Genomic DNA, 13,594 nt, shown 5'->3' with positions numbered 1-13,594 from the left:
CATGGCTGCTGAGCCTGGGCATCCGGAGCCTGTGCTGCGCAACGGGAGAGGCCACAACAGTGAGAGGCCCGCGTACCGCAAAAACAAACCAAAAAAAAAAAAAAAAAAAAAAAGGTTCCTGGAATCCTACAATTTAACTAAAATCACTATTATCCTTTTGCTTTATTTTCTTTTTTGATTTTTGAATATATATAATTAAAAAATTCAAAACATTAATAACTTGCTTTTGTCATAAGTAACAAAATAGCACAAATATATGTCTTCTATATTCTAATTTTTTAAAGTTTTAAATCAGTTTACAATATTTTCAATTTCTAACAATTATATTTACTAATAATCTACATAAACCTCAATATAAGATTCATGAATATTTTCCATGGCAATTACATTTTCTTGGTAAGATACTGCCAGGGTGGGGAGGGAAATAATAAATGCCTTGATCTCTTTTCTCCTTAAAAAATTAAAACAAAATAATAAAATAACAACAAAACAAAATAAATTGGCTATATAATTTAAAAGCAAGATTTACATCTTTTAAATAAACTGTTATACAAACCTGCTTTGTGATAAGGATAATAATCTATAGTTAGCTGTGTAAAAGACAGTTGCATAGCCCCTCCAGTAATACGTCTGTTTGACTCTGGGAAAAGAAAAAGATGAAATTGAAAGAGAGACAGAGAAAGAAGTATTAAGCAAATATAAGAAACATTTCATTTACCATACCTGCAGTCCAAGCAGTGATAACTGTCTCTCTGTTACCAAGGTTAATACAACAAGGATTTTAAGAAATGCAATTCAGGGATTTCCCTGGTGGTCCAGTGGTTAAGAATCTGCCTTGCAATGCAGGGGACACCGGTTCGATCCCTGGTCCAGGAACTAGGTTCCCACATGTCGCAGGGCAACTATAAGCCCTCACGCCACAACTAGAGAGCCTGAGTGCCACAACTACAGAGCCCATGCGCTCTGGAGCGTGCGTGCCACAACTAGAGAGAAGCCTGTGCACCCCAACTAGAGAGAAGCCTATGCACCCCAACTAGAGAGAAGCCTGTGTACCACAACGAAAGATCCTACGTGCCACACTAAGTCCCAATGCAGACAATAAATAAATAAATAAATAAATATTTTTTTGAAAAAGAAAGAAATGCAATTCAACCTAGTAAGTATTTATTGAGCCCCTATCCCCTGCAAGGCACTAAGCTAAAAGGTGAGGATACAAGAATAGCAGAACTTTTATATTTACAGACCTAACCATATGTCAAACATTGTTTTAAATTTTTTAAGTGTACTTATTCATTTGCTCTTCATGGCAACCCTATGAAATAGATACCATTAATATTATGCCTATTTTCTAGATAAGAAAATTAAGTAAATAGGCCAAGGATATACAATCAGTTAGCATAGGGCTGGTTTTGAAACCAGGAAATCCTAACCACTACCTTATATCATCCTGCCTCTTGTTGAAGAAGCAATTGAATCTACTAGGTTAGGTAAGTTTTCTAAAGTCACACAGCTATGTTAAGATTGGAAGTATCCAAAAAAAAAAATTTTTTTTTCCATTTCAAATGTTCTAATTCTGTAAATATTTATTGATATAATCCACGTAAAAAAAAGCTCTTGAGGTTCTTAATAGTTTTTGAGAGTGTAAAGTGGTCCTGAGACTAAAAAGCTTGAGAATTACTAAGCCAGGCTTATCAGAAAAACTTAAGATTGCTAGTTTTTTACTGCCATTTAATTATGGGTATATTATAATAGAGCAAAAGCATGGATCCTCACTCTTAGAATAAGCTTCTGTCATCTAGTTGGGCAGAAGCTTAGATAATTTCTTAGATATGGTATGTGGAATAGAATCTATGCTTTTAGAATCTATCAGACAAAAAATAAAACAACCTCCCCAAAACACCCTTAAGTAAATGTAGTTGGTCTTATTTAAATGCCACTGAATAGAATGTGGCATTAATGTTTGCCCCTTTGTTTAAAATGTGATTCTTCAAAATAAAATTTAGAGATCAAGTCTTCTCACATTTTTGAAATAAATGCTATTTGGCAGGGCTTCCATTTGTCCTAGTCTTTCTATTGCTTTTTGGGATTTCAAAACACCCTTAAACAGCTCTTCAGGGTTAGAAGTTCTCTTTTTTTGGCACTTTGCCTTCCCTTCTAATGCTACTAAAGGTTGGATCATTAGAAAGCTGACCGATAGATATATTCCACCCAAGGTTATCACCTCAAGATGAGGTTATGAAACTCCTTATATGGATAGCCATATTCCTTCTACCTGAAAATAGAGCTGTAGAAAAATAAAACTTTAGGGCTCTGTACAACAAAGTTTGTACCACTTATTATATTCCAAGTAATTTTCTAGATGCTTTACAAATGTTGACCCATTTAAATCTTGTAACAATCTTATGAAGGGCCAATGAAATTGAAGAACATAGAGGTTAAGTTACTTATTCAAGGTCACACAGCTGTTGCATGGTAGAGAGTCCAGACAATCTGACTTCAGACATGTGTCATTAACCAGGATAGTATGCTGAAATAGTGCTTTAATTGGGGGTAATTTTAAAAATAATATTTCAAATGAAGAGTTGCTTTATTTTGGTGGACATAATCTTAATTAAATTTACTTGTGCTTTGGACAAATACGCTTACGCTTATAAAACTTCTGAGAAGAGATTCAGGAGCAACTGAAGGCACAGGGGATAGAAGTTGCAATGATTTGGAGTTGCCAGAAATCTAGTTATGCTGCTCAAACTCTGCCAGTAAAATACCCAAGAATGGCAGTATGAGAACCTGGTTCTCTGGTACTAGTGACAAATGTCTTTGAAATTTCATGCTTTCTTTTGTAAATGTTCTTGAATTCTGCAAACTATAATACTATATTTTAATACAAAAATCATGTTTTAAATGACTCCTCATTGAAAATAAATGATGCTCCAAGGGAAAAAAAAAAAAAAAGATTGGAAGTATCTAAAACTGTTTCTGTTTTGTTGTCTGTTCATTTATTTTGTTTTTTAGATTCCACATATAAGTGAAATCATACAGTATTTGTCAATAGGTGATTGCCAGAGGGCAGGGGGATAGGGGAAGAAGAAAAATAGGTGAGGGAGATTAAGTGGTACAAACTTCCAGTTGTGAAATAAATGAGTCATGGGTATGAAATGTACAGTGTGGGGAATATAGTAAATAATTACATAGTATCTTTGTACGGGGACAGATCATAACTAGACTTATCACGGTGATCATTTTGAAATGTATAGAAATAATGAATCACTATGTTGTGTAATAGGAACTAACATAGTGCTGTAGGTCAACTAAACTTCAAAAGCAAACAAACTCATAGAAAAAGAGATCAGATTTGTGGTTACAAGAGGCAAGGGGTGGGGGAAGGGAGAATACGATGAAGGCAGTCAAAAGGTACAAACTTTCAGTTATAAGATAAATAAGTACTAGGAATATAATGTACAACATGATAAATGTAATCAACACTGCCGTATGTTGTACATGAAAGTTAAGAGAATAAATCCTAAGAGTTCTCATCACAAGGAAAATTTAATTTCTTTAATTTTGTATCTATATGAGATGATGATGGTCACTAAACTTACTGTGATAATCATTTCATGATGTATGTAAGTCAAATCATTATGCTGTATGCCTTAAACTTATACAGTGCTGTATGTCAATTATACCTCAATAAAACTAGAAGAAAAAATAAAAATAAAAAAAGGTAAAAAAGAAATCCGAAGTAGATGAAAAGTCAGTGTAACTCCAACATAGAACTCAAACACTAAAACAGCATACACAAATCAAATACAAATTAGTATAGAGCTATGTACACACTCTCTATATTAATTTGTTAACTGCAATTTATCTCAACCGGCAGAGTTTCTAGTACAGATCTACAACCCCTTATTTAAAACCCTTGGAGCCAAATGTTTCAGAATTCAGAACTGTTTTAGATCTTATTAAAGTAATGTACGTATATCTGTGTATACATACATATATATGTATGTATATAAACACAACACTGCCAGCAGGTTCTGAAGCAGCACTAAGTAACAAAAGATAGTAATTCTGCAGCAAAACTCAAGTTTTTACACTAAGTGGGTTTAAGAAAGATGATAAATAGCAACGTGCTCATTTAGATGAAGTTTTGCCAGCAAATGAATTCTTTACAAACTTATGAAAAAGCATTTCAGACCCTTCTGGATTTTAGAATAGCAGAGAACTGATTATAGATCTTTAAGATGAGGAAGCTATTTTGGTGGAGGGGTTTTCTCCTTAAATAACATCATTTAGCTTATTCTATGAGGGAATATAGAGGGAGGAATGTAAAAGAGCTGAGAAAACACTTTTCTGGTTTTTTGCTGATCACTTAACCTTGACCCCTCATATTGTTATTTTGGTTTGTTTTAACTTTTTTGATTTTCCTTTCAAATCACTAAAGCAGAAGATGCCAACTACAAGCCAAATGACACAAAGGTAAACAAACAAAAGACAGCAAATCTCTCTCCAAACTCCAAATCTTCCTTACCTTTGCTGCTCCACCCTTTTATCTGGTAGCTGATATCTGGCTGCCCTTTCTGAGAAGGCAAGGTAACTTCCATTGCTAAGTATAGGAGCAACAGAAGTTACAGGGGTTGGTCTCAATATTCACTCTCTCAGCTTTAAAAATTCAGAGCAACAACTCTCATAGACATAGATTCTGATTCAGGTCTGAGGCCCCAGGTTGGATGTCTCCATTTAAAAAAGATTCTCAGCTTGATTCTCATGCTCACCAAGGTGTGAGAAACACTGTCCTAGAGGCAGGACTACCTGACGAGTCCTTCCAACACTTATGGGCCAGAGACACTCTCTGGAGGAGAAACAGAAATGCCCAGCACCTAGAGTATGGAACCACAGATTTTCAAAGTGACCAAGAGCAGCTCCCTGTTAACCACATTACCTGTGTTTACTAAATAGGGAAAAATAAGAGAAGCAAAAGCTAAAAGGAAAGAAAAAACCTTCCTAACTGGGATTTAGCTTCCTGACCAAATTTAGGGAGGATCTGGAGTAAGGAGACACAAGAAATGTTAAACAGCCACATAGTTCTGTTTATATGCACATAGGGTCAGAAAAATGTAGATAAACCATCATGCTGAAAATGCATGTGCATCGCTTTTCGGCCTTTTGGCTAAGATCAAGTGAAAATACATGTGCAAATAATTATGAATTGAGTGTGCACTAAAATTTAATTTACAATTTCAAAATTATGAAAAAGTTAATTCAAAGGCTAGTCTAATTTTTCATCAACCTCTAAGGATGTCAGTCGTGAAAAAAAAAACCAACGAATTTTACCATTAGCATTGACAGCTAACAATTAATTATGTTGAGGTACTATTAAAGCAAAATAAAATTTTATACCAATACAATGCTTAAAATTATACCTTTCATCTACATACCTCAATGAATGATAAAATTATGACTAGTTATCTTAAGAGTACAGACTATATATTGCATATGATAAACAATCCAGATGTGTAGTAAGTTCTAGAAAAACCAAAAATAGTTTCAAATAGCAGCTTTTATTATTTATTACCTTTTTCTTTAGCATGAATATCATCACATATGTGTAGATCTAGATGAGAAATCACTAAATGATGGGAGGTTTCTTTAACATCAAAGTCATTGAATAGTTTCACACTTGCATCATTTAGATCAGGAGCATTTGAAGTCTGTGGTGTCTTCACTTGCTGGGTAGATGGGGCTACTGTAGAGCTCTAAAAGATTCAAAACTGCCTTAGCACTGCAAGTTAAATATTTGACATTCCTCACTCAAAAAAACTGAAATATTTTTAGTAATAAAGTCATAAAAAACAAGCAAATACATTTTCTTTTGTATCAGTAACTCAGTTTCCTAAAATATTTTCTGAATTATGTAGGAATAAAACTAAAGCCTAAAAACTGGAGAACTGTAAATAATTTGAATATGAACCCAATACGTTTTAGTAAATATCTGAATAGCTATATTTATAGCCCTTCCTGTTTTAGAAAATATATTTTTAACTATTAAAGGCAGCTTATTTAAATATTATTAGTTTTATATATTGAAAAAGAAAACAAATGTGAGCCCTGTATACATCAGCTATATACACTATTGTATGTCCTGTAGAAATAAATCATTACTTTGTAAAAGCACTTGTGATATTATTTAGTACTATACGTGCTCTCATGCCTCTTAAGAGGTGTGGTATGTCCTCTGAACTTGGATATCTGAAGAAGCCAGAAAGCAGAAGAGATTTATAACGGATTGTGAGTTCACATTCTTTTCTCCCCAAAGAGAAAAAACAGAATACTGTTGAAGTATAAAGATATCTGTGAACCTCCAACAGCCTAAAATAACTCTGCATACATAAGAATACTGTGAGATGATATGTACATGTTAGCCATAGAACTATACATGAAACTCTGGTAACAATTAACAAAATGAAGACCAGATTTTTTATTAAAAATATTTAAAATTTTTCTAATTAAGAACAGTTCATTAAAAGTATAGTTATTTACAGAAAATTAAAGTACTATATACATACAGCTTGTATACAATATACATATTCTTAATAGTAAGAACTATGGTCATACTGTAAAAGAATTTCAAAGTGTACTCGGTAAATGAGAATCTCTCAATGAAAATGATTGGGGCCCACAGTATTTAAAGAAAAGCAAAGATGAATATAGTTGTGAAGGCTTAAATTCTAGGGGCTCAAGTAAGCTTTTTTACTAATTAACTGTTAAACTGATTTCCATCAGAAAAATCACTTTTTCTTATGTTTTCCCCCATCTACTTTCAAAGCCTTACAGACTATTATTTATGTCTATGATGGTACTGTTTTGAAAGAAAACACTCTCCTGTATTTCTTTAATCATGTATCCTCTTTTTCATCAAGACAAATGCTGATACAAATAAAAACATAAGCATTAATCTCCCTACAAACACTTTTCTTCATACTGAGGTAGATTTAGGTTTTTGGATGACAATTGTGGGGGGAAAAGTGGGTCACTATAAATTCTTTTGCCTCATGAATAATCTTAAAAAACTTAATTTTCAAGCTTGTAAAGCTCTCAAGTTATAAAGTTGAGCAAAGGAAAACTGTCACCTATTTCACTCTCTAATGCACTCTCTTGGTACCTCAAGTGATCAGGACATTCTGTATGATAACTAAAGTAGTGACGTGACAACTACTACCCAAGAAAGAAACTCCACAGTAATGTGAATGGTTAAGTATATCTACTATAATATATTATGGTGTGACAAAAAATACTAATTACAAATACTAATGACATGGAAGAAAACTATAGCCATTTGCTACTACATCCTTACTAAAACTAGGAAAAAATGCAGATGCTTAGGCAAAAAATCTGTAAGGAAATACCTCAAAATGATAACACTGGTTTTGTTATGGTGGTAGGATTATAGAATTTTGTCCTTGTTTCTAGTTTCCTAATCTGTATCTTTATCTAGCTTCCTAATCTACATTCTATTTTATATAATCATATCCACATATTGCACAAGTAAGAACTACAGTAACATCAACACTTTTGTCTATTGGTCTTTAATTTCAATTACCATCTCTGTTAATGACTTCCTAAGCTACATAAATCCTTATTGCAAGCCTTAACAGACTAGTGTTTATGTCTATGATGGTAATATTGTAAAATATTATCTCCTGTACTTCTTTAATTATTTTTCCCACTCCAAAATGGAACTCATTATTACCTTTTCTCAGCCTTACCTCCCCTAATCAAACCTGCTTCCTTCTGCACTTATTCTATTGGCCAATGGAATTACCAATTACTTGAAAAGTTTCAACTCTTCTCTCTTCTTTATCCTCAACTGGTGAAAGACTCAGATGTCTTTCCCCAATTTGGCTTGTTTTTTCTTCTTTCAAACCATTACCAGAGGTCCAAGTCCACTCCTCCCCTAGAATAGCAATCTTCCTACTCTTCAGTCTACCCTCTATAATACTACCATGTCATACTTGACTTTTGTTTCCTATTTAAAAACTTCCATTGGCTTCTGCATGCCTATAGGAAAAGTAAACATATAATGCTCATCATGTCTAGTTGCCACTTACTTCTGCTTAAACTCAGGCTACCTGCCTAGGAAAACTCTATTCTACGCTATGGTCCAGTACTCTGTTCATCAAACTTTTAAAATTAGGTTCCCTTGAAGAATTATGAAGACACCTTATTGGATAAATATTAATTATTGGTAGAATGATACAGGGTTCACCATCAATTCTCTGTTTGTTTTTATCGTTTAAAGCTCTGGGAAACTTTGTTATCATAAATAAGTAGATTAGAATGAAATGAATTTTGTTTTAGCAATGTGACACAATTCTTTGAACTCTTTCAAGTTACATGCCAGGATTCACAAAGTGATCTATTGTAAAAAATTATTTTTAATAGTCTAGCAGCTGACATTTATTAAACTTCCTTCAAATGTGTTGAAAGCAAAGAAGTGGGAATCACCTAATTTGTTAGTCTGTCATGGGTCATTCACTTCCAACATGGACAGCAATATTTCAAATTGCCTGTCTTATTTTCCAGAGGTTTGAGTCAAAACCCTCCCTTCCCAACCCCCCACCCCAACAAATCCATCAGAGTAAGAATGAGGATGAGTAAGAAGAATGCCTTTCATTTGTAAAGTAGGATACTAGGATACGAGAAATTATGGAAAGGGAGAACCAGTCTGACATCTTAACAAGAACATTCTCACGTAGCCCAAATTTAAGAAAGAGTACACATCAAAATGGAAGATGTGAAACAATTTCTTTAAAGCTTAGAAAGTTGTCATATATTCACAAGGCATGTGTACCTCACTCTCAAAAATAATGCTCTAGGAACACCAAACCCCTTATTTTTATCAGAAAATACCATGCTCCTTAACACCATCATACTTTTGCAGATTCTATTTCCTCATCCAAAATACCCTTTCCCTCACCTGGAAGCTTCTACTCATTTTTAAGACTTAACTTCATTATCCTCTTTGTGAAACCTTTCCAAACTCCACAAGCAGTTGATTAAAACTTCTCTGTGCTTCTATAATCTCCTCATTCCCAATTTTAATTCTGCACTCTCGCATATACATTGAACTGCAATGATTTGTTTTATATTTGATCCCCCATTACACTGAGATCCTTGAGGGCAGGATCAGACAATATTTATTTTTACATCCACAGCATGTAGCCCTGCACCTTATGACAAAGCAGACAGGCAGTAAACAATGCCAATCTGATAGTCACAGGAAAGCCCATGCACCAGCCAGATCACCAACAAGCTATATATCTAAGATGTAATTACTCTGTTTCTAATGAAATAATTCATAGAAGTATGATTTCACAATATCCTTTAAGTCTTTATTGGATAGATATAAAAAGTCAATCGGACTTATAAAATTATCAAAAGACACTACACATTGGGATTTTCAATGTCCCTTCTACAAAAATCTTCATGTCAAATTCTCAGAATTTACTACTAGGAAAGATTAGAATACCTCTTTCTTTTAAGAAAAAACTAGTAATGCATCTGATTTTAAGAAAGTGATCAATAAATAGCTTCCCCCATTTTCGTCCCAGCCATCAGACAATTCTAACAGTTTTGTGTTCAACTTCAGCAATTCCCTAGGGCTTTAGTTTCCTATTTTAATATTAATCCTTACATTCTTTCCCTTGACTATAATTACCCAGGTTTTTACCTTTTGCACTTACTTTAGTAATTTTTAAATTGTATTTTTTAACTTCCTGAAAGCAAGTATTTATAACATCAAAATACTTTTATGTTATCAGTAACTCTGATGCCAAGCACAGACCTCCAAACAAGATAAGTACTATATAGACAGAAATACATTTAATATATGCTTTCATATAGATACCATGTAGGTAAAATTAATATAGTAAGATATATAAGAAGATTCTTGGACTCAAAGTATTATAATCTATTTTGCATAAAGAAAACAACCAACCATTCTGATTTTTAAACCATTTACATGTAAACTGAAGTGTTTTTCCTATTAACATATAATAGCATACCTGTGTAGGTTCAGGAGCCATACTCTTCCTTTGGTCTGTTGATTTTTCTATTGCTTCACTAAGAGATTTTGCATATTGTACCATAGCCTTCAACTGGGAATCCGTTAAAACCCATAATAAGTCATCCAGCATTAGAACTAACTTTGTTGCAATGACATTGCAATCCTTTAACTGTCAGGAAAAAATGATTCATAAAATTAAGCCAAGAAATAAAACTTATAATGCACTTGTATCTTTTAAAAGTTTTAAATTTTTCAATGGTTTAAATATGGATCCTTCCTTATTCACCAAATATTTATTGAGTTCCTATAATATGGAAGGAATATCTCCTAGTATTGGAGACACAGTGGTAAAAAAGACTGATAGATTCCTGTACTTTAACAGGAACAAGTTATATAGGTACAAGTATTTATATAATTTAATTTTTCATTTATAACTAATAAATCATAAAATTACCTATGTTAATTCAACCCCAGTTGACCCTTGAACAATGCGAGGTTAATGCATATAACTTATAGTCGGCCCTCTGTATCCAAATTTCCTCCATATCCAAGGTTCCTCCACATCCACAGATTCAACCAGCCTCAGACCATGTAGTACTGTAGTATTTACTATTGAAAAATATCCACATATAAGTGGACCCATGCAGTTCAAAACTGTGTTGTTCAAGGGTCAACTGTAATTCTAGTAGAAAAAGGGGCATTAAAATTAATTAAAGGGACTTCCCTGGTGGTCCAGTGGTAAAGAACCTGACTTACAATGCAGGGGACGCTGGTTCGATCCCTGGGCGGGGAACTAAGATCCTACATGCGTGGGGCAATTAAGCCCATGCACCACAACTACCGGGCTCGCACGCGTCAACTAGAGCCCACGTGCCGCAAACTACAGAGCCCATGTGCTCTGGAACCCACAGGCCACAAATACAGAGCCCACGCACCCTGGAGCCTGCGCGCCACAACTAGAGAAGAGAAAACCCGCAAGTCATAACTAGAGAGAAGCCCGTGCGCCACACAAAAGATCCCACATGCCTCAACTAAGACCCGATGCAGCCAAAAATAAATAAATCTTTTAAAAAAAATTTAATAAAAAACTGAAATGCTATTTTAACCATATTTCACATTTTAGAATATCTGTATTGTCATACTCTGAAAAATTCTTTTCAATTTAATTTAGTACAGTGATTTGTGTCTAGTACTAGAAAACATATCATTGAGATTTTAATTGAGCCAAGTTTTTTAAAAAGTCGTTACTCCCCCTCATTAAATTTCATCACAATCCACAGTGGACTCTCAAATACTGACATCCTTAAGTAACTATCGTCCCTATTTATCTAAATTACCAGTCATATCTTAACCTTCTAAAACTAGTCGTTTTGGTTACTAATAGTGAAGACTTTACCGTTTACCCACTCCTGAGCAAGATTCAATAAGGAGAAGTAAAATTACAAAACAGTTAATGTTCAATAAATATTTGATAACTGAGAAATCTATTCAATTTATCAAAAATAAAAATCTGTGGGCTTCCCTGGTGGCACAGTGGTTAAGAAACTGCCTGCCAATGCAGGGGACATGGGTTCGAGCCCTGGTCTGGGAAGATCCCACATGCCACGGAGCAACTAAGCCCATGCACCACAACTATTGAGCCTGTGCTCTAGAGCCCATGCTCCGCAACAAGAGAAGCCACCGCAATAAGGAAGCCTGTGCACCGCAACGAAGAGTAGCCCCCACTCGCGGCAACTGGAGAAAGCCCACGCACAGCAACGAAGACCCAACACAGCCAAAAATAAATAAATTAAATAAATAATTTTTTTAAAAAGACCCTATTTCCGAATAAAGTCACATTAAAAAAAAAATCTAAATATTAAACTTAGAAACCTGAAAAATGTTACCATTACATTAGATTTCTTCAAATATTGCTTGAGGCACTATATTTCCTTTTATTTTACACTGTTTTAATATGCCAATATTTCAGCTAAAAAATAATTTAAAATTTCCCATCAATTCTAATAGCTATCGCATAAATCATAAGGGTAACCCTGTTGACTTACTCTTCTTTTAAGTGTGACTCTGATTTTTGATTGGTTGGTTATTAATCGAACAGGAGCACACATAATTTCAAGATGTGAGCTTTGGGTAGCATCTGCCTCTATTCGAATCATCTGCCAATTTATTTCCTTAAAGGTCAAAACCTAAAGAGAATATAGAGATTAGCTTCACTTACACAAAATAGAATAAGAAAAATGTAAATTTGTAAAAACAAAATTATTATAAAAATGTATTTCTTCACTAATTTTCATATGACATTCTAGATCTATTCACTATGCTTTGATTTTTTTTAATTGTAGAATTCCAAATTCAGTAACACATCTTCATAATTATATTCATCATCTGTAAAGCTGTTAACAGTTTTATTCTAAGTAATTTAATTTTAATATAAAGCACAAAGAACATTTGAATTATGTAACCAAGAAGAATTTTAAAAACATATTTTAGTTATGTATATTTAAAATTCAATTCTGAGAAGCTAAGAAGTTAAAATAGGACTCATTAACTCTGTAAGTTGAAATATTACAGTAAAAACATTAAAATATGCACATTATATAATTAAATGATTAAAAGTAGTACAGAGAAAAGTATAGTTAAAGGGCAAAAGTAAATCTAGTAGTATGTGAATATAAGCAACCATAAAAAGTAATTATTTTAAATATACTTTTTTAAAATTTATTTATTAAAAAAAATTTTTTTTAACATCTTTATTGGAGAGAGTGGTATGGACTTATATATACTACCCAATGTAAAACAGATAGCTAGTGGGAAGCAGCCGCATAGCACAGGGAGATCAGCTCGGTGCTTTGTGACCACCTAGAGGGGTGGGATAGGGAGGGTGGGAGGGAGACCCAAGAGGGAGGAGATATGGGGATATATGTATATGTATAGCTGATTTACTTTGTTGTAAAGCAGAAACTAACACACCACTGTAAATGTACTTTTATATTAATCAATGACTAAAACATTTTTTAAACAAAGAAAGAAAAGGAAAAAATCTTTACCTCTCCTCTCTGTGGATCCTGAATACGAGCAAATCTTAAATCTCCATGTTCCCAGTTCGCATTTACACTATAGATCCGTAGCTGGGAAAGTTCAAAGGATGCATTGAAGGCTTTTGCTCCAATGCGGATGACAATGGAATTTACAGAAACAGTAATTCCCTCAACTACTTTTTCAGCAAAGCCGTATTCACTGGGAAAACAAAGCAGAACAAAATATAATGCACTAAAACCAAAATAAAATCATTAGAAGTGAAAAAGTTTTGTTAATATTCTCACACAAGTACACAAACTGCCATAATAGTATTCATTTTTGTTTAACAAAACACATTTTTGTTAAAACGATAATCTAGTCTGGTTACATGTAAGTTACAAAAAAAATGTTCTTCTCAAAATGACAAAAGGTTTTTAAAATTGGAAGTTACTCTCTAAATTATTAAAATCACCTTCCAAAGTTGCCTAGTCTCAAAAAGCATTAGTGCAGACA

General features: G+C 33.6%; 1 protein-coding gene across 9 annotated transcripts in view; it reads right to left on the bottom strand.

Annotated features, from left to right (window-relative positions):
- BLTP3B (bridge-like lipid transfer protein family member 3B) overlaps positions 1-13,594 on the bottom strand; it is a 105,882-nt gene that overhangs the window by 48,641 nt on the left and 43,647 nt on the right. For all 9 annotated transcript variants that reach the window (XR_004039341.2, XR_004039340.2, XM_060305923.2 and 6 more), the window contains 5 exons: positions 13,111-13,300; positions 12,109-12,249; positions 10,062-10,232; positions 5,573-5,753; positions 557-640 (listed from right to left, as the gene is read on the bottom strand). Coding sequence is in view for 7 of the 9 variants with exons in the window: in XM_060305923.2 (XP_060161906.1) it covers positions 557-640; positions 5,573-5,753; positions 10,062-10,232; positions 12,109-12,249; positions 13,111-13,300 (767 nt within the window). In the remaining 2 variants the exon portion in view is untranslated. The remainder of the gene's footprint in view (positions 1-556; positions 641-5,572; positions 5,754-10,061; positions 10,233-12,108; positions 12,250-13,110; positions 13,301-13,594) is intronic.

The sequence above is a fragment of the Globicephala melas genome, chromosome 10 (assembly GCF_963455315.2).
Source record: "Globicephala melas chromosome 10, mGloMel1.2, whole genome shotgun sequence".
Classification (NCBI taxonomy): domain Eukaryota; kingdom Metazoa; phylum Chordata; class Mammalia; order Artiodactyla; family Delphinidae; genus Globicephala; species Globicephala melas.
This window is presented reverse-complemented; position numbering and strand designations above follow the sequence as displayed.